This window comes from Drosophila novamexicana, unplaced genomic scaffold, assembly GCF_003285875.2.
Source record: "Drosophila novamexicana strain 15010-1031.04,08,12 unplaced genomic scaffold, DnovRS2.1 tig00001302-arrow-arrow-pilon, whole genome shotgun sequence".
Classification (NCBI taxonomy): domain Eukaryota; kingdom Metazoa; phylum Arthropoda; class Insecta; order Diptera; family Drosophilidae; genus Drosophila; species Drosophila novamexicana.
The window spans coordinates 1,283,456-1,309,102 of NW_020824849.1; the positions used below are offsets into that span (position 1 = coordinate 1,283,456).

At 41.5% G+C, this 25,647-nt stretch overlaps 7 protein-coding genes across 9 annotated transcripts in view; all 7 read right to left on the bottom strand.

Annotated features, from left to right (window-relative positions):
- Window positions 1–1,082, bottom strand: part of LOC115767040 — a 53,886-nt gene extending 52,804 nt beyond the window's left edge. Inside the window, exon 1 of the mRNA XM_030711169.1 lies at window positions 701–1,082. The gene's annotated coding sequence lies outside the window, so the exon portion shown is untranslated. The remainder of the gene's footprint in view (window positions 1–700) is intronic.
- A 752-nt stretch (window positions 1,083–1,834) lies between these two features.
- On the bottom strand, window positions 1,835–8,842 carry LOC115767085 (serine protease persephone-like). 2 transcript variants are annotated; one of them, XM_030711233.1, is made up of 7 exons: window positions 8,466–8,842; window positions 4,962–5,140; window positions 4,709–4,895; window positions 3,599–3,684; window positions 2,632–2,927; window positions 2,378–2,564; window positions 1,835–2,319 (listed from the first exon to the last, which is right to left on the bottom strand). In XM_030711233.1, exons 2-7 carry the CDS (start codon window positions 5,095–5,097, stop codon window positions 1,970–1,972), a joined length of 1,242 nt encoding a protein of 413 aa, XP_030567093.1. In that variant the 5' UTR covers window positions 5,098–5,140; window positions 8,466–8,842; the 3' UTR covers window positions 1,835–1,969. The 2 variants fall into 2 exon arrangements, with proteins under 2 accessions (XP_030567093.1, XP_030567092.1); XM_030711232.1 differs by having other exon boundaries at window positions 4,709–4,898.
- Window positions 8,843–10,434: 1,592 nt separating this feature from the next.
- LOC115767034 lies at window positions 10,435–12,425 on the bottom strand. The gene is made up of 4 exons (XM_030711161.1): window positions 12,240–12,425; window positions 11,383–12,173; window positions 11,119–11,290; window positions 10,435–11,025 (listed from the first exon to the last, which is right to left on the bottom strand). Exons 1-4 carry the CDS (start codon window positions 12,319–12,321, stop codon window positions 10,637–10,639), a joined length of 1,434 nt encoding a protein of 477 aa, XP_030567021.1. The 5' UTR covers window positions 12,322–12,425; the 3' UTR covers window positions 10,435–10,636.
- Window positions 12,426–13,448: 1,023 nt separating this feature from the next.
- LOC115767070 (proteasome inhibitor PI31 subunit-like) lies at window positions 13,449–14,383 on the bottom strand. Its single transcript, XM_030711210.1, has one exon. It carries the CDS (start codon window positions 14,331–14,333, stop codon window positions 13,545–13,547), a length of 789 nt encoding a protein of 262 aa, XP_030567070.1. The 5' UTR covers window positions 14,334–14,383; the 3' UTR covers window positions 13,449–13,544.
- A 378-nt stretch (window positions 14,384–14,761) lies between these two features.
- On the bottom strand, window positions 14,762–16,748 carry LOC115767069. 2 transcript variants are annotated; one of them, XM_030711209.1, is made up of 5 exons: window positions 16,648–16,748; window positions 16,369–16,582; window positions 16,082–16,304; window positions 15,389–15,551; window positions 14,762–15,318 (listed from the first exon to the last, which is right to left on the bottom strand). In XM_030711209.1, the coding sequence occupies exons 1-5, from the start codon at window positions 16,739–16,741 to the stop codon at window positions 14,900–14,902; spliced, it is 1,113 nt and encodes a 370-aa protein (XP_030567069.1). In that variant the 5' UTR covers window positions 16,742–16,748; the 3' UTR covers window positions 14,762–14,899. The 2 variants fall into 2 exon arrangements, with proteins under 2 accessions (XP_030567069.1, XP_030567068.1); XM_030711208.1 differs by having other exon boundaries at window positions 16,369–16,588.
- A 4,021-nt stretch (window positions 16,749–20,769) lies between these two features.
- On the bottom strand, window positions 20,770–21,530 carry LOC115767037. Its single transcript, XM_030711166.1, has 2 exons — window positions 21,176–21,530; window positions 20,770–21,063 (listed from the first exon to the last, which is right to left on the bottom strand). The coding sequence occupies exons 1-2, from the start codon at window positions 21,432–21,434 to the stop codon at window positions 20,807–20,809; spliced, it is 516 nt and encodes a 171-aa protein (XP_030567026.1). The 5' UTR covers window positions 21,435–21,530; the 3' UTR covers window positions 20,770–20,806.
- A 3,301-nt stretch (window positions 21,531–24,831) lies between these two features.
- Window positions 24,832–25,647, bottom strand: LOC115767101. The gene is made up of 2 exons (XM_030711249.1): window positions 25,351–25,647; window positions 24,832–25,262 (listed from the first exon to the last, which is right to left on the bottom strand). The coding sequence occupies exons 1-2, from the start codon at window positions 25,580–25,582 to the stop codon at window positions 25,006–25,008; spliced, it is 489 nt and encodes a 162-aa protein (XP_030567109.1). The 5' UTR covers window positions 25,583–25,647; the 3' UTR covers window positions 24,832–25,005.

Genomic DNA, 25,647 nt, shown 5'->3' on the forward strand with positions numbered 1-25,647 from the left:
CTCGGATCAAAAGATCAAATCAACTGATCTATTAGTTTCTTTTTCAATTAAAGTTAGAGTTAAAGTTGCTTAAAAAAGTTTTCTCAAGAACTAGAGAGTTTTTAAAGTTCTCGGATCTGTCCCAATGCTGAATCTCGAGGATTATCAAAATATATTTGAAAAAGACAAAAAACCAGATCGGTTATGTTTTAATTAAAACACACACAAATCCAGGAGCTACGGCAGGTACAGCCCCAAAATATGAAAGAAACACAAGAAAAGTTTCACCAAATCACAGCAAATAAACTTGTATTCAAATAGTTTGGTCACAAAAAGTTTAAATCAAATAACTTGCAGCGAATACAATAAATATAAAGCAATATTATATTTAAGTTACCGAACAGCGAGCACCTGTTGTCTACGGTTCTTATCGCAGCACACGTTGCCCTTTGATGCAAATGTGACCAGGCTACTGGACATTTTTTGTTTTTCTGTTTTAGTTTTATTTTATTTATATATGTTTTCTACTTTTTGGTTTTTTTTTTTTATTGCTTTCGATGCTTATCCGCAACAATGGGCCGCAGCAGATGTACAATTGAAAACAATTTCCCAGCTTGTGATTAATGCGTCAATATGTGGCGCTGATAAGCGCTATGTGTGTAACAAGCACAGTTAACAACGAACTAACAAATAAATAAATAAACACAGAGCAGAAACTTACATTTGATAGCCACTGAGCGCACAATTTGCAAGTGTTAACAAAATTTCAAACTAGGCGCGCCAAAAGCGTTGCATGCTGCACGGCGCAACAGCAACGGCAACAGCGACAACAACGAGCGCAACTACAATAACAACAGTGACAAAAAACACTTGAAAAAAAAAAATATTGAAGTAACAGTCCCAAAGGCTGTTGCTGTTCCTCGCTTCCTAAATGCTGGGCACGAACTAACGGCAACGCAGTCCCGCGACCAACTGAGGCGCCCACAGCGCCAGCAGCAGCATTTAAGAAGCAGCTGAAACAGTTGTTGCCTCTACGAAATGCGTGTGTGTTGGCAGCGGGCGCGCTGCGACGAGAGGCGGCAGAGACAGTGGAACAGTGAAAGAGTGGAACGGGGAGATGGGGTGGCGGCGATTGCAGGCCTGCTGGGCTGGGCGACCCAAGCAAAAGGAGCTGACAATAGCAGCAGCTGCTTGCCGGCAGCGGCGATTTGTAACGGTTAAACAACTGCTGTTTTGTTCAAAAGCTCTGTAAAGCGAAAGCTTAAAGCGTTTGCCATCCTGCTTCTTGCATCTGGCAATGCTATAATCCGATAGAGCGCAGCTGTCAGAGAGTGATTGAGAGAGCGAAAGAGAGAGAGAGCGCAAGAGAGAGAGAGCGCAAGAGAGAGAGAGAGAGAGAGAGAGAGAGCTTACATGTCTGACAGTAGCATCGCTCATGCTGCTGCTCTGTTTACGTAGGCGAGTGGATGACATAGACCGCATAGAGTACCAGCAGGGATAGATGCTGAAACGGAACCAGAGAACTGAAAAGAACCAACGCGATTTTGGAACCAGACAAGCAAACGAATAAATTAATTTTAAATACAAATAACCCAGTTTGGAATTAAAAGTTAATTGAGGAACGTCAACAGATATAGATAGAAGTAATACCATGCAAAACAACGATTGCTTCTGCAGAAACCTCATTATAGAGTAGTACGATGTGCTACGACTTAAAAGATACGTTAAAGGAACTCCCATATGGTAAATATATCTGTAAAAACAAATTAACACGCTACACATAGTATGACAGAATTATGAAAGCTTCTACAATAGGCGGTAAATTATTTAAAAAATCGTATACTTAATTTCCGTCTGTCAGTTCATGTGTCTTAATTGAGCGTCATACGGATCTTAAAACTTACTTTAAGAGATTGGTCAAACTCTTAAGCTATTAGAGTAAAACTTGTTGAGATTTGTATTTAAAATCGACTTGCTTATCAGTAATTGGTTAAACAACATTATTGGGCCACACGATCTGCTCGATGAATCCCAAATAGGAGGCGACACGTGTGTACAGTCCCGGGGTCTTGGTTGCACAGCCGAAGCCTGACGATATGATGCCCACAATGCTATACTTGTTGTTCACAATATCCCGTTCCAGCATCAGCGGACCACCGGAGTCACCCTGGCAGGCATCCGCCTTCTTGAATTTCCTGTCCGCCGCACAAAACAGCGACCCAATGACGCCCTCCTTTAGGAAGCGCTTCGTATTCGGCTGCTGGGAAAAGCTGACATTGCACTGATCCAATGGAACAGTATTGAGGGGTGCACGCAGCAATATTTTCGATTGGCGTCGAGCTATATGGAGAGAGTTGGGTGAGTTGGTTAGTTGCGTGAGCTTCGATTGACTATTTACTGGTCTGATTCATGGTGCCCCAGCCGGCAACAAAGAGCTGTGCAGTTTCTGGAGGATCGAACAGATTCGTTTCCAAGCACGCCGGGGAGATATATAGACTCAGCCTGGGCTCCTCAACCAGCTCAAGTATGGCAATATCATTGTACTTGCTGGTGCTCACATATTCCGGATGTATGGCAATGTTTTCCTGCCCAAGAGAATCGAATCTGGTATTATTATTGCGTTTGATTGAACGGGCACTTAAATTCACTTACCTTAATGGCAATGTCTTGATAAAATTCGCCCAATTGTTCGATATCCACCGTTCCCAGGCGAGCATGAACGGGCAAATCCTCATTGAAGCAATGGGCAGCCGTCAGGACATGGCGATTTGAGATCAGCGAACCGCCGCAACGATAGACAAAGGTGCCAAAGTTACTAAACGCAATTGCCGCCATGTGCGGATATACACCAGGCTCCACCGGAATACCGTCCAGTATATGGAGCGTTAAGGCCTCCTTTTGGCCCTCCCTTTGGCGTTCCTTTTGGAGCTCCTCAAACAAGCGACAAGCTGCATAATACAATCGAAGCAATTTATCAAATGAAGACTTAGAAAGTGCCCATTACCAATTCCCCAATCAGTCAGTCCAATACAACCTAACCCGATCTACTACTCACTTTCGAAATAGAGAAATGCGAAATGAGAAATTAAAACAAAATTTTAAATCGATCCTTCCAAGTTCAGGTATACGATATAATAGTTCGAGCCAGTTGATTCCTGCTGTTGATGCTAATCAAGAATACACAAATTTATATAATTTCTGTTATTTCTGTAGTGTGCTAAAATAGTTGAAATACAAAATATTAACTTTTGTTTACGAAACATCTTATAATCATTTTTTACCCAAAGTGATTTTCACGAGATGTTTGTCGCAACGCGTCTCAAATTAATTTTCATGAAGATCTTTAAAAATAGTTATCGGAAATAATACATGTATATACATATCATCACTTATTGAATACACCCAAGGAAATGAACACTAAAAGGTTTTAACCAAATATTTTCCAGAAATTTTCCACAGTTGCGGATAAAATAAAGCCCCAACTAACCGTGCAGACAAGATTCCGTCAGATTAGTCAGTCAGTCAGTCATTCAATCAGCCTGTCACTCAATCAGCCAGTCATTCAGTTAGTCAATCAGTAAGTCAGTCAGTCAGTAGGTCAATCACCCTACATACTCACCTCGCACAGCTGGTCGCTCCTGCTCGGATACATCTACTCGAGTGGTGGGCGTGGCTTGAATAGTTCGTATCGTCGTGGTCTCCGGCCTGGAAATAGATAAATGGTTCGAGATTAGTTTTGGTGGCTGCTCTTTGATGGCTACGCATGATGGAGGCTAGGGCCAATTGATGTGAATGCTTCAGCTGTGACAAACCCAAATGGTGCAGCATCGCCGTTACCCAGCTCATTCGTTTCGACCTCATCGAGGGGTCTTTCCCGGAAGCGGAATGGTGCCCAGGGATCTAAATCCACATTGGGGACTGTTACAACAGCTGGACGCGCGGTGGTCGTCGTGGTCGTCGTCGTCATCGTCAGCGGCTCCCTGGGCAACTCAAATGTGACCACCTGAGTGGCGGGCACAATGTTCATGCCCTGCTGACGTAGCCGCTGATTGACCAGTTGTATTAGATCCTGTGGCTGAGCAGCTGGCATTTGTCGCGGGTCTGGTGATGGGATTCGCACTGGGACTGGTCTTCGGCCTGGTCTCTGCTGCGGCCTCCACGACAGCGGTCTGTTAATGATCTTTGGCTCCCTGTCCATGGCAAGCGCCTGTCCCCAGGGTCCCACATCCTGAAACTGACCCCTGCCCTCCGGCCCAATGGGCTGTTGACTGAGTTGGAATCTTGGCTGCTCTCGCATGGCTTCATGGGTTATCACTGGCACATTGGGCTCCAATGGGTTTAGGGGCTTGAGCTGCCTCTGGAACGGAGTTTCCGCAGGCTGTGGCTGTGGCTGTGCATTTGGCTGTGGCTGTGTATTTGGCTTGTTATTGATCAGCTGCTGAAAGTCAAAATAGGCCGAATCCTCATCCAGCTTCGATTTCGATGCTCTCGGCGTGGTCAGCGGAGCTCTTGTGGTGGTTGTTGTGGAGCTAGTTGTGGTTCTGGTGTCTGGGACCTGGCTTGGGCTGCACGTAAATCAGATGAATTATGTTAGACGCCAGTTTCTTGACTAGCCAACGGTATGGAGCATGCAGCGACAACAACAACAATTGGCACATAGCTTGGGGGTGGGCACAATAACAAAAGCAACAAAACGGACTCCCTTTTTAAATTCTCCATCCACTCTTACCCCTTATCCTCCTCGCAGCAGTCGATAGTCGGACAGCAGACAATCTCCTCGTACGGGCCCAGGCCGCAGCTGGGCACCTTGTCAACGGTCAACTTGCCCGTTTTGATATATTTGTCAATTCGTGGCTCGCACTTGGATGAAGTCTGACAAACTCCCGGCAGATTCTCTTTCACCATACATGCATCGCCTTCTGCAACAAAGATATGGTCAATGCGAATACCCAAAAAAAAAACCAAACCAGCCAAATACAGACCTTCGCGGGCCTCCAAATGTGAAACCGCACACAGAATTAAGCCACAAAGCAGCAGGCGGCAGGAGGCGAGACTGAAACTTAAGCCATGGCGACGGGCACTCATGTTACTGGACCAGGCCAGCGCCATGATCACCATTCACAGATCGATTTTGAAGGATATCCACACTGCGAGACAGGTACTGCAATTAAGTTTTCGTCAATAAAATCAATATAATTAATATTTTATTTATTTTCATAGTCAATAAAAAGAGAAACGGCTTTAACCAACTTGGTTCTATGAAAATCACATAGAAAGGCGGTTAAAAAGCAAGTCAGCGTAAGCAAGAACCAGACTAAAAAAAGAACGGAAAAATAGGGACAGAGGAAGAGTAACAACGCCAGAATAACTAAGAATGTTAGAGCGCAAGAGAGGGAGAGAGAGGGAGAGAGAGAGAGCGAGAGAAAGAGAGCGAGCAAGTGAAAGAGCGAAAGGTCGTGAGATAGAGAGTCAAAGAATAGAAAGGAAGTTTATGCATACCTAAAAAAAATCTTTAGGACGCCCTTACGCAAGATAATGTACCAAAAAAAAATATCGGCTGTGCCTGTCAAATATTAAATAAATGATTAGTATGTCTTTGAATGATGAGAGCAAAAAATTGGACGGCCTGCAAATAGTCACAGCTTATTATCAATTGTTATTATTAATTGTGAGAAATAAGTGCACTGCCATCTCTTGGATTTGTTGTGCCTCTCATTGGAAACAGCTCTATAAATCTCTTTGACCAGTCCTATCATGGGCCATAACGCATAGCTCTTATTTGTTAACTATGATGGGCCTGAGTAAGTCTCAGCCTGTTTAAAGCTGGCTCGTCCGTGCATCTTACAACACATTGCATATCGATTTGAAATACTGGCTTTTATATATATTTCTATTAATTACAATATTTTACGTATTTAGATAAGTTTTATTTTAATTAATATCAACTTATTAGAGACGAACTGTAGATTTTGATAATCAAATAAGTAAGAAAAATTTCGTGTAAGGTATAATACGAATCCTTAAATGAACACAGTACTGTGACCATGAGAATCGCATAGAAAGGCAGAAATAAAAAATAAAAATAATTTAAAAAACTGTATTTTCTCATTTATTTTTTCCTTTCAGTCTTTTCTAAGCCATGATCCAGGGGCTGATTCGGATTAAAATGCCAATATAGGCTAAGTCCGATGCCATCGATCTTAATAGGAAAATAACTTCTAGTTTAATAAATTAAGTGCACAAATATTTAACAAATTTAAAAATTCCATTAAGACATTAGGACCAAAAAAGTCAGTTTAGGTATTTAAAATCTCATAGAATGCGAAATATATTTTTTAAATTCGTATTTCCAGCAACTAATTGCAGCATATTTGTTATCAACACACATATTCACAAATAGAAATGCCTTTGCATATTAGTGTTATTTTTTATTGAGTAAAGTAGGCTAATTACTTTTGAATAGTACTTGTTTCACAGATAGCAGAAAAAATAGTACAGAATATAAATGACTGTTTGTGCTCAGTTTTCGATTTGAGTGGCTCTTGAGGTATTTCGAATGATTTATTTTATATGACACTCAAAAGAGATTTCTTCTTTGTTGTGTGTTTCATTTGGAACGCAGCTTTGCTGATAATAATGAACCTGTCATTGACCTATATATCAATTGAATTCTGGCATACGTAAGTCCCGTCATCAGATCAATGGCAACTGGAAAACCCGATTGAAGCCCAGCATAAAGCCCTAGCACACATTCTATTTGTTTGCTATATTTGATAGCCCCGTGGAAATTTCCCAAATCAGCTGAGGGCCACATGAGATAGTCCGCTAAATGTTAACGTATGGCTGTGATTCATGGTACTTTTTCAGACCTTTCACTATAGTTTCCGATCAACAGGTTTCTGGGCGACTCCAGCTCATTGAACTCTATAGCTCGTCGTCTCCATAAGATTACCTGCATATTTCAGGCAAAGGCAAAGCAAAAACTTTCCAGCCTTTTTTCCCAATAACATCTGCAAATTCGTACCACATTGTTCAATGGTTTATCTAACAATCGTTTGGCTGCACAGATATACCTAAATGTTCTACATTTGTAGTACAAGCCTCAGCAAATTAACAAATTATCTTTCATATCAGCGTTGTTTCTTGAGCTCCCATTATATAAACTGGCAAATTCTGTGTTCTTAGTTATCTTTCAAGTTTCATAACTGATGGTGCCGCAAAGACAATTGAAAAGTGTGATGCAATTTTCCTTACACAAAATTAAAATGAAGAAATTCAATAATTTCATGGCATAAACGTGAGTTCTTTTCAAGGTGCAGCCGATTTTGAAACGTAAGCGGAATACAGATATTTTTTTTTTGCCAAAAATAGCGAATCTTATCCAGGATTAGCTGACTTAAGAGCAAACGCAGCTAGAGCTGAACCGAATCTTTCTTTAAGCAGATTATTATTTGATTTATATGACATATATTACTTTATTTGTATTTGAATAATCGCAAATAATATGAAACATTGTATATTATATGTATTATAATTTAATTTGAATAATTGATTATGAAAATATTTCCTTATCACTTTAAACAAAAATATTTTAAAATGGAAAGCTTGCCAAAACCAGCTATAAAAATATTTTACAAGTAGTAAAAATAATAACATTAATATTAATATTAATAATATTTATAATTGTTCAAATACAATATATGAAATTCTCTATTGAGGAGTGTAAAATATGTCGCGAGCCAAGGCTCGAACCCGCACCTAGTTTCATGTGCACCATGAACCGTGAACCGAACCGAACGGACCTTGGTTTATTTGAGTATATATACTAAAATTAAAAACACATCCCTGCTCTACTTTACGTTCTGGACTGAAATATTGGTCAATATACCCTGATTGTTTATATATAGCTTAAAAAATATATCCCAACCTTACATTCTGGACCGGCCCATATTGTTATAAGGTATATTGTTTGTTTATATATATATAATTTATAGTTCTGGACAGGCTCATATTGGTATAAGGTATTTTCTTTGTTTGCACTTATTCAAGCTTTGAGACCCTTATGTGTGATCTATACAAATATATATATATTCCAATTTTACTACGCTAAGTTGGACAAGCTTTTACGATGTCAGAACAAAGGGCGCTGTGGCAGACTTCACTTGAGATGATCTCTCATGAATTGTGTTTATAGTTAGTTAAATAAGAGTTTAACAACTGTATGAATTGTCAGTTGGTTTGGACTGAATATTGTTGAAAATGTGCCGCATGCATTTATAGTCAGGCATCACTGTACTTGTTAAATGCATGTTATTGTGGGCCAACGTGTAATTAACATGAATAAAAACCATGCCAGACTATATCACTGCAATGCACTACATTTCTCGTGTTTTCATATTATTTTGATAATTATGATAACTATTATTATTATTGTTGTTGTTACAGTTGTTGTTCTTGTTATTGTTGCTGGTTATTATCAGACGAACCTTTGACACACGCAAGTTTTAAGCCTTTTGTTTTGATAACAACAAATCAAACAAATAAACCAACTGCACTCGGTTCCTTTTCTTGTTGTTTTTGTTGTTGTGATGTTTTAATGTAATTTTAAATATACACTCGTTATATTGTCTTATTTTTTGCAACACTTTAATTTAAACAGCACAAGGCAAACAAAAAATTAAAACAAAATAAATATAGCAAAATCAAACTGGAACTAAAATAAAAAGCAAAAAATAATGGAAACCGGTGCCAGGCGCTGTACGGAAACACAGAGCACGGCTCTTATCGGCTCTCTGAGTGTGTGTGTGTGTGTGTGTGGAGCACCGATTCGTGGGACTGGGGCTGTGGCTACGGGCTACCTCACAGCAACGCGTCGCTTTGCCAACTGAAGCTGAGATTAGAACCCTACAACGCACATAGCTGGAGCGGTGGCCATAGCCAGAGAGCTGAGACCGTGGCCAAGCGGTTGTTTATACACCCTGAACACGCTCAAAATGGCTCAAGAGGGTATACCAACTGGGTGCTAGCGCATGTAACAGACAGAATGAATGAATAACACGAAGGGCTTAGTTGATCTAGACATAAGATTATTTTTTACGATATCTTTCATTTGAAGACATGGCCTAAGCATAGCTTGAAAAATTTAAGAGCTATGTTTAACAAGATAGGTATGTAGATACTCGGATGTCAAACACAGATCAAGAATATACATATACTTGCCATTTCCAAAATATCAATAGATATCGATCTCAAGATATTATTTTATAGGCAAAGCTAAAGAAGTTGAAGAGCTAAGTACATCAAATTTGGTACGTATTTACACGAATGGTATAAGCAGATCAAGAGTAACATATGTATATTACATTTTGGATACCTCCTCCATGGCCCACAAAATTGAAATTCTAGCGCTTTGGCATATGCACACATCCTTGTGCTCTACCACCCAAAAGTTTTATAAGAATTAGACTTTAAGCAACGATGTTATTCAAGAATGCATTTCCCATAACTAGAATGTTTGTAACGGATCTGGGTAAAGGGTACCTTTCAGTCGGACACTCCCGACTCGAGCACTCTTGTTGTTTGTTCTCATTGTTGTTGTTCCTCTTGTGTCTTGACCGTGCTGTGTGTCGAACCGGTTTTAGCTTTAAGCATTTCACAGAATCAAAATACGCAACTGAGCGCAGCTACAGGTATTCACGAGCCGCTGGTCATAAGCTCATAAGTAAACAGCAGCTAAAATAAAAAATAAAAAAATATAGAAATAATGTGATTCAAGGGAAATACACGGCGAGAGTTTGAGTCGAATTCAGAGAGCGGCATGGAATTGAATCAAAAAGTTTATTGTGGGTCTTTGCCCAAAGTCTCGGCTCATAATATTTTGGCAACAATTCGCAATTGATGAATTTTGTATTTTTTTAACGTAATCAAAAAAAAAAAACAAAAAAAAAAATATACATATACATATAAATGTATGTACATGCATAGAAAATATACAAAACGTTGTTTACCCACTGTTTAGCAACTTCTTGCTGCTAATGCAAGGCTCTGCGTTTTGATAGTTCTTTAGAGAAGCTCATCAGCTGTCTGCATTCCAAATATGATTATGCTAGCTCTAGGACTGTAGATGAGAATGATTTTTCGATGTTCAACTTAGTCATGTAATCCTAACACTAGCTTTGATACACGAGCTTCAAGTCTCAAGCTTTAACAACACCGAAGTTCATTCGGACTGTGGGAGAATAATATTTGCATCTATATCTATATATCTATACTATATTGATATTTAAAAAATTAAAACGGATCAACATTCCATGAGAATCACTCATATTATGAAAATAACTTAAGTTTGTGTTCTTTTTAGTATTTTCCAAAATTTTTTTTTTTTCTGAAAAGAAAAGAAGAGAGTTTATCAGTAGTTAGAGGGACCAGCAATTATTGTTATTGCTTGAACTAGCAATGCACTGGAAACCAGTTTGTATATAATTTATAAGTGTCTACATCTGAATATGCTACAAGTACACATACAAAATGTACGTTTTCTTAGACTTAATAATATAATATAATATAATATATATATATTATACGCTAACGAATAAACTAATCACATTTGGAAAGCAGCTTCTGGCTGCAGTGCAGTGGAAACACGTTAAAATCGAATTCATTTTGGCATCCTTGGCTGTCTCTTCTGCTGCTGTTGTTGTTGTTGTTGGTATTGTTGTTGCTGCTGCTCGACAAAGTGCACGAGCCGTGTATCCAGCAGACTCGTAAAATACATTGCCTCTGCATTGCATTTGCCGCCCGTGGGCGTGGCAATGGCCAGCACACAACGGCTGCCGCTGGGACGACGCAAATGGAGCACGCTGCCAACAACAGCCGGACATGGAGCACATGAATTGGCATTGCTGGCGCTCAGCGCGGCGACATCACGTGGCGCCAGGCACAGATGCGACGACGGCAAATCCTGAACCGCAGACAATTTGCCAATGTCCCTGCACGCGTCCGAGCTCAGCAGGCGCATGGGCAGCTCATAGAGCGGACAATCGCTGCCTAGAGGAGGAGCAGGAGCAGCAGTAGAAGTAGTAGAAGAAGAAGATGAAGGCATTCAGAATTGGAGTCAGTAGTGTGAAGGTCAAGCCTTACCATTGCCCATGCCCCACGCGCTGGCCAGTAGCTGTCCGCTGACCTGGAGGCGCGTCAGTTCGAACTGGCTGCAAATGGGGGCCAGAGTGGCATGCGGAGCCTTCGGCTGATCCAGTGGCATTGGCTGGGCCAAGCGCAGCAGCGCCAAGTCCTGACGATACGTATCCACGCGCTGCCAAAGCAGAGGAACAGCACATGAGCAAGAGCGAGAGGGAAGAGACAGTGAGAGAGAGAAAGCGAGAGAAAGAGAGAGGAGCTACTTACTGTAATATCAACCAGATAGTCCTCATCTTCGTCCACATCGCGCATATCCGCCACACCAAAGACCGCATGACTGGCATGCCCACAGCCGGCGGCGCTGAGCAGCAACTGCGGCGTCAGGGTTAACGCCGTGCAACGATGCACATGTCCATCGAAGGCGGCATTCGGATACGCCAGCGCAGCCAGATGCGTGTAATGCGGCAACAGCTCCACGGCCTTGGCTATGGCCGCCGCATCATCGTCAGCAGTTGTGCCCAAACGCGTTTCAGCGCCCACCTGGCCAATCGCGTGCAGCGGCAGATTGGTGGGACAGCAAATGATCTCCTCGATGGTCCCGTCGCGACATGTTTGCACATCCTCATCGCGCAGCCGGCGCTGCTGCAGCAGCGGCACCAGGCTCTGGCAATCGGAAACGGCCTCACATTTGCCCTGGTAGAGCGGCGTCTGGCAGGCGGCGCCCGTCCCTGTGACTCTGTCCGGAAATACGATGCTTGACGAACTAACTGGCGCTGGCGTGGTCACCAAATACTCTCGATCGGTCCTAAATATGTTCAGCCAGGACGGCGTCGTGGCTTGGGTATCGTTGTCTCTGCTTTCGCTGGCTGAGAAGCGCAGATTCGTGCTGTTGCCTTCTTTGCGGGGACAGCAAATCTTCTCCCCGGTCGTGGTATAGCCACAGTTAAGCACCGCATCGGCCGACAGCCGGCCACTTTCGATGAACTGTGCCAGCGTCGAGCACTGGTCGGCTGGCTGGCAGCTGCTTAGATATCCACGTGTCGGACAGGAATCAGCCACTGCAATATCAAAGCACACACACATAAAGGGGGGGCGGGGCCTCGGTTGGGATTGAGAGTACGCACCCTGGAGGCTGTAATAGCCGCAGCAGCACCTGCTTAAACAGAGCCAAAGCAGCGCAGATAACACGACGACAACACGTAGCATGGCCGATCCGACTACGAACTGGACAGGCGCGTCGCTCGCGCTCAACTGTCGCTCTTGCACTGGCCAAGCGTCGTTGGGAGCAGCCGACGCCGACGCCGCCGCCGACACCGACAGCGGAGCAGCAGCACAGCATCGAAGTGAGGAAGTGTCAGAGCGCTAGCTCTTCCGAGAGAAGAGAAACATTTAACAATCATTTGTTTTGTAACCGAGCCAGGTGTGAATCAGGCCGTGGGAGTTAGGCTAGTTAGGGGAACGATTAGTTAAGAATAAATTGCTAACTTTTGAGAGTTGAGATTAATCATCTCTAATAATAATTACCATAATTACTATTATTATTAATTACTAATCATAATTACTTAATAAATGCAAGAGTATACATATTACCAGTTTTGAGCCGGCTCCGATCCAAAATCTTTCTTTTTTAGAGCCGAACCTTAAAACTTTCCATGCCCAATAACAAAAGCCCGAACCGAAACCAGAACCAAACGAATTGGAAAGAGAGACTTTTGAGGAAGACTCTGCATTTAGGTATAAATAGCTAAGACCCCCATTATTGCATAATTGTATATATCCATTTTGGGTAGAAGTCAAATTTGGGTACAGATCAAATTTAGCCTTGCCTTATATTTTTATTTTTTTTTTTTTTTGATTATGATAACATGTGAACATTTGATGTGGAAGAGCTGGTTCACGAACTGAACCTCAGAGCAGGCAGTCGATTCGAACCCTCAATCGAACCAACTATTAAATTGAGTCATATATATATATACATATATATATATGCTTAAGTAGAAGAGAGTTCGCATGGGCTTAGATCTTTTGTTCTCTGCTGCATTCCAGCAACAGAAAGCTAAACAACTGAAAAGCGAGAATTACGACGACTTTTTCTCTCTCTCTCCCTCTCTGGACTGCTCCGAAGTTGTATTATCTACAATCTATTCATCAAAACATTTATAAACGTGTCCGATTTCATAATCAAAATCGCACCCCTAACCTAGTTAGATAATTATGTCAAGTATTTGTTCCATCAGACCACATTATTAATCGCTTCTAAGCAATTTGAATCTTAAGATATCGGTAGTAAAGTCCATTTAGCTCAGATATTGGCCGCCACTGTCCCGTTTCTAAAGTAATTAATTTTTATTATGTGATATTATCCAATTAAACTATTGATTTTGGAAGTGATTCCCAAAAGATTGTCCCGGCTGTGCTCTGGCCCGCTGTCACATATAATGATCGGGATTCCAGTCTGGCGGCTGTGCATGATCGGGATTTGGGGCACCCTGGCCGGGTATGTTTGGACGAGGAGGGCCTGGATTGCGTGGAAAAGGGAACAGATTACCGATACCGCCGGCGAGTGGATCCAGATCGCTGCGTCCAACATCGGGCAAGTTGTATGGATTTGGTTCGAAATTGTGCGGCGTATATGCTGGCAGACGTCGGGACTCATCGGCAAGAGGATTTATGGTCTGCGCGGGCGTCTGGCTGGTCCGTTGCGGTACGGTAATTTCCCGGGCATTTGCCTCAAATACCGGATCGCACAGCTCTCGGCGGAAGCGTTCAACAATGGCACCAGCCGTTGGCATGGTTTTCGCAAGATTACCCCTCAGATCTTCCACAAGGGAGTCCGGGGTAACGCACAGATTGGAAACATTCTTGGTGTTCACATCCAACAAATTGACAATCAATGCATCCTCAGTTATATGGGCCAGCAGCAAATAGAGCACCTTATTGTGCACATATCTCAGCGAATACTTGGAACTATCCCCATTCCACTGATCCGGCAGCAGTTCGCTTCCAACCTCATCCACCGCCAGGCTCTTATCATCCCCGATGCCCACGCAACGAAAATTACAATGTTTGGTCAGCAGAAAATGGGCGAGGACCATTAAAACATCCGCCTTCTTGCCAATCCGGCTCTCCACAGTTTTAAATAGCAAATCCCAGCCGTAAAAGAAGTCCGAACTTAGGGATTCCGCAGCTGCTGTTGTGTTTGGATTGGGCACATTCATTTCGTTCAGGAGTTTTGGATATTATCAAGGGAAAGACTTCAAATGAACTGAAACATAACTCTCAGCAATCTAAATGCTGTGACAATGTTCGAAATCTGGAATACAAAGTGCAGAAATTCATGTGGCTTAGTTAAGCTATTTTTTCGACCGATTTGTTTCCATATAAGCTATATATATTATAGCAGTCCGATTTGATGCGAGCTTATAGTTTTGTTTGGAGAATATCGAAGCTCGACATTGCTGAGTTTCGACCGATAAAATGAAAACTTGAACATAATTTCCCACACAGGACCTAATATCCGTCCCATTATGCCTATGATATATATATATATGGTACATCTTATAAATAATATTACGATCTGGCCGATTCAGACATGTATGCTGGTTGCAACAGACTGAGAAAAGGTTTTATCGACTCCGCTCTTCTTGCTGATCAAGAATATATATTTAAGTAGCATTTGTCATAATAAATTTTTAACGTTATTTCTCTACTTAAATTGGACTTTAAATTTGCGTACAATATAAAATAAATAAAGTTATTCATATAAGAATTGTTGAATCTGGTATTATCGTATAAAATCTTGAAATGAAAAAACTTTAGTTTGTATTGATATTCCTTCTCCTGACGAAGGACATAAATTTCCGCAGTTGCCATTATTAGCTGTGATGCGAAAATTGCCGACATCTTTGCCCACGATGCTGGTGTAATAAATCGGACCGCTGTTTACAATGCAATCGTTGGTGGTGGGCGTGGCAATGGCCGCCACACAGAAACTGCCGTCCGCTCGCTCCACATGGAGCACACTGGTGCTGGCCGTCAGGCATTTGGTGCAGTCATCGCGCACGCCGGGAAGGGAAGCATTTGGCTGGGGTACCAAGCACAGGTTCCTGGATTTATCGATGCCTGACACCTGACGCTTGAGATCCACTTTGGTGCAGTCGTTGAATCTCTCAAGGCGCGTCTTGAACAGGCCGCAGTTGGAGCCTGTCAACAAAGGAAGGATTGGAGATTAAATTGAGAACGTAGATCTTCAGCTATTCATTTCAATGCCAACCATTATCCTGAGCAAATCCTACGGCATATAGCTTTGGATCTCCCTCCAGCTCGGTCTCATTACAAAGCGAAGCCAAGCTCAGATTTGCCAGTTCTGTTTTGTTCACATCAATCGAGCTGGCCAGCGAGAACAGCGCCAGATCGTTCTTATACTGTACTTTTGTCTGTAATGGGATTAAAGACACTTTTGTCAACAGTTTGCATGCTCTAGTGCCCTTAAAGTGCACAAAATACCCACTTCAAAGAAAACAGGGTATAAAAGCGATGTAGTTTCAGGCAAACGACTGCCCAGTGAAAGAACAGCTAAAATCAGGTAGAGGGGGGGGGGGGGGGGGGGGGGGGGGGGGTTTATCGATTTCAGGTGGGCGAAATGTGCATCTTCTTTTTTCAGCGCTACGCAATGCAGGGACCATGACAAAAACTTTCTTAAAGATTGAAAAAGTGACAGATGCGCTTCAAAAACAAATCGATAATTATCGATAGCTTGACATTGACTTAATCTGCATTGATAAACAAGAACTTATATTCGGCATTTCTTACTCTCTTCTGTCTGGATAGGAACGGGCATGAGCCGATCGACTTGTCTGTTGAAGCACACCCAGGATATTTATACCTTATGGAAACCCTTGTATCCTTAAGGCGCATTTCTAGCTGATACAAGGCACCGCAAGTGATAAAAAGTAACTGAAATTACCGTAAGTTCGAACTCTAGCTCCGGATCAAAGAATTTTCTTGGGTCTGTTACACCCACTAGGACTCTGTTGGGCTTCTCAAATATTTTGTTGCCAACGCATTTGCTTGTCGCCAGCAATTGGGTTGGCGACAGGATAATCGCCGTGCAGCGGTACACAATTTCGTCTAGGGTATCCGCCTTATAATAGCCGAGGGAAGCCAGATGATTAAAGCTATTTTGGACTCTGCAGAACGGAAGAGAATGACACATTAAGGCATCTCTTTAAAATGGGTAGGGAAATGACATACGTGGGCCCTGCCAATGTAAGGCTTGAAACCATTGGGCCAGGCATCGCATCGGGACAGCAGAACATCTCCGAGTGGCTAGCGTCGATGAAACCGCAGCTGGGTATATCAGCTAACTTTAAAAGATTTTCATTGATGTACACGGGCAGTGTTTGACAGTTTTGGGCTAGCCTACAATGGCTCTTGGGATAATTTAAAGCCCAGGTGCATGGATCGCCTTCAGCTTTTACATAATTGAGCTTAGAAACAAACGCACAGAAGAACTAATATACCCAGACTCACCCTGTCTGCTTGGCCAGTCCACACTGCCAGCCACTGCAATTATCACGAGCAGCCATATAAAGGTTGACATCTGGGATGTACCGGCAATATACATTATGCTTACAGTAAAAGTGATCACGCTGTACTAAGCTAAAGCGATCGACAAATCTGCGTTTTAAATAAAATACAAATAAAATATAATATACATATATTCCTTATCATACAAAAATTTTGTACATATCGAAGTTTAAGTTTGTTTTATTAATATATATATATATATATATATATATATATATATATATATATATATAAGTATGTTTTTTTTAATTGTATATAAAATTGAATGAGATAAATTACGAATATTCCTTATCGCTAGCGATCACTCTCTCCCCCTCCCTCTCTCTCTCTTTCTATCCCTCTCTCACTCTCATTCAGTTAATTGTGAGATTAATAAACAAATAACAAGTAGGAGGTTCTAGTCGGGAGCTCCCGACTAGGGAATACCCTGAACCATCTTTTTCCAACATCAAAAAGATATATATATTCTATTTTAGAAGCTAAATGTCAAGTTTATTGACTCTAGCTCTTATTATTTACCAAAATTGCCCAAAAAAACATGATATCGATATCGATTTCTATCGCTATATAGGTTCTGAGATCCTTGCGTTCATACATGCGGACGGATGGACGGACGGATGGACGAACAGACAGACGGACATGGCTAGATCGACTCGGCTATTGATGCTGAACAAGAATATATATACTTTATGGGGTCGGAGATGCTTCCTTCTGCCTGTTACATACATTTGGCTTTCGCACTAATACAATATACCTTTGTACCCATTTTTAATGGGTTCAGGGTATAAAAATGTACGCAAAATTTCCAAAGTGTATTATATATGTATATATTGCGATTAAGAATGATTGTTTATTTTAATTATTATATACCATAGATTTATATAGGAAATTTCTTTAAGAAATTCCGTTTAATTTTGACTTTTCCGATAGCTGACGTTTGCAATTCCCGTCTGGATTCCGGGCAGTTCTTCTTCGCCGACCCTGCCCACGATGCTGGTGTAATAAATCGGACCGCTGTTTACAATGCAATCGTTGGTGGTGGGCGTGGCAATGGCCGCCACACAGAAACTGCCGTCCGCTCGCTCCACATGGAGCACACTGGTGCTGGCCGTCAGGCATTTGGTGCAGTCATCGCTCACGCCGGGAAGGGAAGCATTTGTCTGGGGTATCAAGCACAGGTTCCTGGATTTATCGATGCCTGACACCTGACGCTTGAGCTCCACTTTGGTGCAGTCGTGGAATCTCTCAAGGCGCGTCTTGAACAGGCCGCAGTTGGAGCCTGTCAACAAAGGAAGGATTGGAGATTAAATTGAGAACGTAGATCTTCAGCTATTCATTTCAATGCCAACCATTATCCTGAGCAAATCCTACGGCGTATAGCTTTGGATCTCCCTCCAGCTCGGCCTTGTTACAACGCCTAGCCAAGCTCACATTGGCCATGTCCGCTTTGCTCACATCAATCCAGCTGGACAGCGTGAACAGCGCCAGATCGTTCATATACTGTATTTTTGTCTGTAATGTGATTAAAGCCACTCTTGTCAACGTTTCGGATGTTTTGAATTCACTGAAAGTGCTCCAGTGTGAAGTGTCAAAGAAAAATTCAAACTTCCTGCTACGTGCAAACCAATATGGAAAAACTTCAGAGTTTATAGTCCAATCTATAAAACATTTTTAGGGCCTTAATATGTTTGTAAAACAAGGCGCAATGAAATAGGGGACAGGTATCTAAAAACTGACGATGCCTTGGCCTGTACGTTCTATGAAATTAAGGAAATTGCGGGAGATATCGATCCTTGTTCTGCGTATGCATATATACCTGCTAGAATAACTCTCTAAGTTGTATTGCTTCTTACTCCTATCATTTCCGAGGTTTACTAATGGACATACTGTTCGTTGTGCTAATTAAAAATATACCTTACGTTCATTTACACAAAACTTATCCCACTTTCTAACCCACTTCAAACGAGACTGGATATAAAAACAGTGCAGTAGCAATCGATCGACTGCCCAATACTCTGTTGAAAATAAGTACTTTAGTTGTATTTCCAAAGAGCAGGTAGAGGAGGGGCCTATCGATTTAGGGAGGACGACCCGATCGACTCGTCTGTGGAAGCACACCCAGAATGTTTATGCCTTATGGAAGCCCTTGTATCCTTTTTACTGATTTTAGGGCACAGCTAGTAAAAAAAAAAACCAAAAGTACCGAAATTCCAAACTCCAGCTCCGGATCAAAGAATTTTCTTGGGTCTGTAACACCCACTAGGACTCTGTTGGGCTTCTCAAATATTTTTTTGCCAACACATTTGCTTGTCGCCAGCAATTGGGTTGGCGACAGGATAATCGCCGTGCATTGGTACACAATTTCGTCTAGGGTATGCGCCTTATAATAGCCGAGGGAGGCCAGATGTGTTGTCATTTGCACTGGAATTGTTTCCCTAAGGTGAGATGTTAGTCAAGAAATACACACATCGAGCAGCTACTTACGTTGTTGCTGTTGGTGTTGGTGTTGGTGTTGGTGTTGGTGTTAGTGAGATGGCTTCGGCAGGATCAGGACAGCAGAGCAGCTCCTGGCCAGATTGTGAAATGAAGCCACAAACTGTCACAGAACGCTCCAGATTTTTGTAGGCAACCAATGTGGTACAGCTTTCGGCTAATTGGCAAGTGCTAGCGGGGTATCCATTCCTTTCCGGGCACCGTTCACCCACTGCTCAGTAAGATATAAATGTATATATGATTCAGTTCAATACTCTGGTCGCTGAGTCAAAAGTCTCTTTGATTAATGCCGGACTTGTTACTTATTTGGATTGCGAAAATACGCCTGTGGAATAACATAATCTGACGATCATGCAACGCCCCAAGCAATGCCAAAGGAGTCGTCCGACTGATGCATTAGACACAAACAATTATACGATATCCACCGAGACATGGAACCCACCTGACAGTTCAATTATTTGTGTTTGACTGGAATACTTAAGTGCTCCGCAGCCAGCCAATATCAAAAGCAGCACATGGGCTGCGAAGAATGCGAACGAAAGAATCCATCCGATATTTTTTATAAATATCATTGTGCTCGTTCCAACCATCAACTGAATATGCAAGGCCCAGCCCGATTAAGACTAAGCACAGGGCGAGAGCTGAGCATGCAACCATTAAGTAAAAAGCAAGTAGAGTTGACATTTCGCTCACGAGCTTTCACTCGTAAAAGTTGCGCTCATAAGTTAAGCTCTAGAGTTAAGCTAATAAGCTGACTTCCTGACTTCGTAGGGGATAAACTTTTTTAACGATAAGACATTGTATGAGTAAGTTCTTGGTATTAAGCAAATTCTGAGTACTCAAGACGATAACAAAAGCAAGAAGTAAATTTCAGAGTCTTGTTTTGAAAGCTCAATAGCAAACCACAAAAACTTCGGGCTCTGTCTCTCTTATAATATAATATACATATGTATATTTAAGTTGTCATGAGCTTCTTGGGGGCTTTACCCAAACAGAAATGCAATTGGCTCTTTTATTCAATCAATTAATCAATTGTTAGCGCCACATGAGGAACGACACGTGCCACGCGCTGCATCACCTTATCTAAGTATAAGATCATATGATATAGAGGGCAGCAGAGAATGACTATTTCAATTAAATGGAGCTGCATTGGAAAAACCCGCGCGTCAGTTCGCAAAATGTATTTATATAGGGATGTGTGTGTGTGCGTGTGTGTACGATAAGCCAGTGCCATTTTTATGCCCGTAGAGCCCCACAAATAGACAAAGTATTGAAAAGAGAAATAATAATAATAAAAACTGAACTGTCTGATAAGGGAACCAAAGGAATAAATATCGAATAAGTTGCACAATTTTTGGTGAGTTTAACTTTAGACAATTTTTGTTTGGTTTTTTGTTTTTGTCATGTTTTCATTGTTTTTTTTTTCTCATTTTAGTTTTGTTTTGTTTTTCTTTCTATTAAATTAAAAGTTAGCTCTATAATAATACTTGTCTTTCTGAGAGAAGGAATGGGATGGATATGGCGTTAGCGTTGAGCGATGGCGATCACAGTTCAGTTCCAAGTTGAAGATGCTGTTGTTTTATTTGCTCTCAAATTAGGTCTCTTTAGTCTAGTAACCATAGAAGAAGGCCTCATACGAGAATGTGCGCGTCTGATTGCAGGCCAGCAATATGGATGCCTTGCTCTTGCCAATGCCGCCATTAATAAAATAGGCATCAGCATCATCCGCCGATGTGTCCACATAGATCTCAATGCTGGTCAAGGTAACGCCTGTACCGCTGCTCGATGAATATGTCATCTCTACCTCAATATCCACGGTGGTGGTGAAGCTCTCGTCATCATAGCTGTTGACCAACAGCTTATCGCCTGGCGACGAGTACGTGAACGAGAACGAGAGCGAGAACGAGACCGAGAACGAGAACGAGTTGTACCGTTAGCCAGCTATTCATATTTAGTTAGAGATGACAATTTGGCTTACCCGTTATTCGCTCGCCGGCACTGAACACAATATTGCCCTTGGCATGCTTCACCTTGTTTAGGGCGAGTAGCTCCACTCCTGGATTTTTGGACGTGTAGCGAGTAGCATCCGTTACAGACGTGATCGGTGTATAGACGAGATCGGTGGCGCGCTGCGACGGCGACTGCGACAACGATGGCGACTGCTGCTTTTGGTGCTGCGTGGGCGCAGCGAGTGCGCAAGCGCCCAGCAAAAGTAACGAGAGAATCACTTGCGGCATTTTTGGGCGCAATCAAAACACGCGAAAAAAAATATCAAATAAAATAAATGAAAAGAAACGATTTTTGGTTTGGATGGAATTTGGGTTAGTGGCTTCCGCGCTCTGTGCAATCTAATTGGCGACTGTTTTGTGCATTGGCTTTTATACCGCCCGCTCTTATCGACGGTCAGCGTTAGATAAGGCAGCTCGACGACTGAACGATAAGCCGGCATAGACTAATAGTATTGGCCATGGTTTTGGCTTTTATTTTGTTTTTGTTTGTATTGTTTTTTTTTAATTTCTTTTGGGGCCCCCTAATTGGCAATCATTCGCTCAGTGTCTATAAATAGGCCACTTGAGAGCCAATAATTTTAGACATGCCCTAACACCAAACGGATTCAAGCAATTAATATACTCCTCCAATTACCAATCGATCGATTTGCAGCGCGTGGCCACAGCAACAATAACAACAACAACTAAAATTGTGATTATGTTCACCTGGTCATCATGTGATAGCTAGATACTGGCTTGAGCCCCATATTAGAATATTGTTAGTTGTTTGGTATATCACTTGAGACCTGGCTTTTACTTCCGTCTTCGTGTTGGCCACTTCAAATTGTTTGCCCATTCATTGTGCGCAAGTAGCTGGACTCTGATTTCCTTATCGGCGACTAAAATCAACAAAAACATGAACCATGTAGTGCATGTACTTATTTATCGTACTGCGACAACCAATATAATGCCCAATTGTCATACAAAAAGCCGCACAGTGCCTTCAATAAATATGCGGACCAGTCAAAGTGCATCATACAAATGATAAAAATAGCCATGCATGAGTCAACATTTCGACGGAAATGTCACAATATGATTTCCACACTCAGGAAATAATACCAAGAATTCTTTAATTACATCCAGTACAATAAAATATAACCCGGTAGCATTCAAATTGGATTTATGGAAAGCATTTGAATTTAAGCAAACTTAGCTTAGATGTTCACCGATTGAGTAAAAAAAGCATGCTGAAAACTGAAAAAATTGAACTCAAAACCAAAAAAAAAAAAAACACATTTGAAATTAAAACAAGAGGTTCTAGTCGGGAGCTCCCTACCCTGAACCCTCATATTTCAACACCAAATGCAGTTCGCGCAACGCGCTCGTTCGAAGTAATAAAGATAAATTTAAAAAAAAAAGTTCCTTTTGCAGGGTTCGAACTCGCAACCAACCGTATTACTTGCTGACGACTCTACTCAACAGACAAACCTGCAAAAAAAGAAAAATTAGTTTCCCAGGTAGGGTTCGAACTCGCGACACTTGCTATGCCTCTACTTAACAACCAAACCAATAATTGAGTATCAACGAGAATAAAACCAACTAAAATAGCATTAAAGAAAAAAGTCGCAATTACAATGCTGTTAGAATGCGATAGAATGTGAATGCAAATGTATGTAAAAACCATGTCGATATCGATTTATATCGATTGTTTGGAAACGGAGTAGGTTATCGATTATCGGCAACAAACTCGATCTGCGCAGTCACTAGGAGGACCTACATCTAAAATTTCAGGTCTCTAGCTTTTATAGGTTCTGAGAACCTTGCGTTTATACATACAGACAGACAGACGAACATGGCTAGATCGACTCGGTTATTGGTGCTGATCAAGAATATATATGCCAGTTACAGGCATTTGCATTTTACACAAATACAATATACCCTTTTTACCCATTTCTAATGGGTCCAGGGTATAAAAAATGCTTGAGAAACCCAATACATTTGAATCAAAATACATATATGCACTTAGTTTAATCTTTTCTCTTAAAAATATACCAAACACTTAAGTTCAGACTAAAAAGTAATTTGTTTAAAATAAACTTTAAAACATAAACATTTGCCATAAATAATATGAACTTTTTCTTATACTTTTCCCGATTGAAATTATTGTATACAATATATTAAGTATACGAACAATCAAATGTTTTATGATGCCTCTTTGCGTGGCAACAATCGAAAAAACAAAATAAAGAAAAAACAACTCATTGAAATATTTAATAAATACAAGTGCTTAGTTATCTTTCAATTCCAGACAGTTTTTATATTCATGTAGATCGATGAGTCAAGAGTTATCTAGCACATTGCTACTGCGTCAGAACGAAAACAATCTTTGAGCCAAAAGTGAATTTTATTGTTAACATTGAGATGTAAAACACAATTAAAAATTAAAAATAATTTCTTGCACAAGATTTCAAGCGAAATCATATATTATTAATGGAGTGAATGTGGTTTTATTTTTATGCTGTCGAGAACTAAGTTTTGATTGTAACCCAGTTGGGAATTGTTATCATCGTCGCTTTTGATGATTAAAGAGAAGTGAGTTGTGCTTGGCGCGTGTTGTTGGATTTTGTTTTGCAATCTTAACCTTGATATACATAATTGCGCACAATAGCAAGCAATCGATTGAACGTCTATTTCGAGAAATATCGGGCAATTATTTCTAGTATCCTATACGTATTAGAGGGTAGCATGAAGGTAAACATTTGTTGAGAGTTTCTTTTTCCGGGCTGGAACTCGCCTAAGCGCAAGAAATCAGTGCAATACAGTTCAGTTTATTTACAGTTGCCATTTAATCTTAAACTACAGGGTATCTCACACTCGACACCCTCCCACTCTCACTAGTTATCATTAAGTTAGTAAAAAACATTTCGGGCCTGATAAATTGACACATTTCTTTCAAATTAGTTAAGCCAACCGCAAAAGCCAGCGAACAGAAATAGAACATATATTGCCAGAGCCATGTTTCAATAACTAGCATATAGAAGTCTGACTCATACAATAGGGAATCGCCCGGAAGTTATCATCGAGAACTTCTGCAAAGATATGGCAATACTTTCGATAACAAATATCCTATTTAAACGGTAATAACTCGAGGCATCAATTTAATCGAGATCAGCAGATCGATAACAAGAGATTTTTAGTAAATACGCTTTTTAATTAAATTTCTTTGTATTGCAACTGTTATTATCATTATGATTTGTATAAGCCAAGCACAAGCCTGGGAATATTCCATATTTAACCGTGCAACAAAATTAATATAACGCTCCGCTTGTCATTATATATAGACCGCAGTAGCTGTCATACGTAGTACTTATCTTCATATAAAATGGGATCGAATAACCCACAGTTAAACTATTTTTCCTTGATCTTGGTACCACAAATCACAAACGTTGCGAGTCGCGTGCACCCTCAGTTGTCTAGATTATTTCAAGACCGTTCGGAATATCCCCAGATCGGATGGGGCGCCAGGCGTTGGCGTCATTGTTGAAAGCTTAGCGTTAATTTACGAGATCGCATACCTATACTCAAGTGGGAAGCGCGTGAGCACTTTCGATTTATTTGCCAGCGATTGTCTGCTGAGCGATATTTACGAAGGCCCCTCTATAATGAAAGCGGCTACAATTTATAGATAGTAATTCATTTATATATGTGTGTATATGCGATAGTTTGTACAATCAAACATCAAAAAAAAACAAAAAAGGAAGCAAAAGAAAAGAATGCATTAAAGAGAGCTAATATTTGTGGGAGAAAGCGGCGCTCTCACTTAATCGGAGCCAAAGTATTGGGCCTGGTAGGCAAAGTTCTCGGTCTGCTTGGCCTCGACCACAATCGATATGAACCGCTGGCCAATGCCGCCGGCAACAACATAGGCATTGCCCTCGCTGTTGTCCTGCGTGCAAATGAGCTCCACAAAGGTGACAATCGAGCCAGCGCCGGACTCCGGGTATGTCAGCTGCAGGCTGACGTCCTTGCGTGCCGGATAGCTGTAGACGTCGGCGCCCTGGGCAACCAGTCTGTCGCCTGAAAGTAGACAGCGCACAAGAGTTTTAAGAATTCGTTGCATACTTTCGTGCACTATCATCATGCCACAAGGGCATCCATCGCTTACCGGAAACACGAGCGCCTAGCGTATAACGCACGGACTGTCCGCTAGCACGCACCGCCGGCTGCTTCTCCAGCCGCTGCATCTTCAGGCCCGGATGCTGGGCTGCGAAATCGCGCACATTCTTGACCACAACAATATCGCGATGTATATCGGCGTCACGTGCCACACCCGCCAAACTCTGGGCCACCAGGCAGCCAAAGATGGCAACCAACAGACACAAACTCAATTTGCACATTTTGCGTAAGATTTGCAACAAAAAAAAGATGCGTATATATATAAATATGTTCCAACTGTTGCGAA

Bases quoted from the DNA above. Each gene is read 5' to 3' on its own strand.
- LOC115767085 (XM_030711232.1), bottom strand. From the start codon at position 5,097: ATGGTGATCATGGCGCTGGCCTGGTCCAGTAACATGAGTGCCCGTCGC. The intron at 3,685-4,708 runs GTAAGAGTGGAT...ATCTATTTCCAG, and splicing joins TGCTGCGAGGAGGATAAGGG to GCCGGAGACCACGACGATAC. The intron at 2,565-2,631 runs GTAAGTGAATTT...TCTCTTGGGCAG, and splicing joins ATCAAGACATTGCCATTAAG to GAAAACATTGCCATACATCC.
- LOC115767034 (XM_030711161.1), bottom strand. From the start codon at position 12,321: ATGCTACGTGTTGTCGTCGTGTTATCTGCGCTGCTTTGGCTCTGTTTA. The intron at 12,174-12,239 runs GTGCGTACTCTC...TTGATATTGCAG, and splicing joins CGGCTATTACAGCCTCCAGG to TGGCTGATTCCTGTCCGACA. The intron at 11,291-11,382 runs GTAAGTAGCTCC...CTGCTTTGGCAG, and splicing joins ACTATCTGGTTGATATTACA to CGCGTGGATACGTATCGTCA.
- LOC115767070 (XM_030711210.1), bottom strand. From the start codon at position 14,333: ATGAATGTGCCCAATCCAAACACAACAGCAGCTGCGGAATCCCTAAGT.
- LOC115767069 (XM_030711208.1), bottom strand. From the start codon at position 16,741: ATGTATATTGCCGGTACATCCCAGATGTCAACCTTTATATGGCTGCTC. The intron at 15,552-16,081 runs GTAATTTCAGTT...ATCCCATTACAG, and splicing joins AGCTAGAGTTCGAACTTACG to ACAAAAGTACAGTATAAGAA. The intron at 15,319-15,388 runs GTTGGCATTGAA...CTTTGTTGACAG, and splicing joins AGGATTTGCTCAGGATAATG to GCTCCAACTGCGGCCTGTTC.
- LOC115767037 (XM_030711166.1), bottom strand. From the start codon at position 21,434: ATGCCGCAAGTGATTCTCTCGTTACTTTTGCTGGGCGCTTGCGCACTC. The intron at 21,064-21,175 runs GTAAGCCAAATT...ACTCGTCGCCAG, and splicing joins TGCCGGCGAGCGAATAACGG to GCGATAAGCTGTTGGTCAAC.
- LOC115767101 (XM_030711249.1), bottom strand. From the start codon at position 25,582: ATGTGCAAATTGAGTTTGTGTCTGTTGGTTGCCATCTTTGGCTGCCTG. The intron at 25,263-25,350 runs GTAAGCGATGGA...GTCTACTTTCAG, and splicing joins GCTAGGCGCTCGTGTTTCCG to GCGACAGACTGGTTGCCCAG.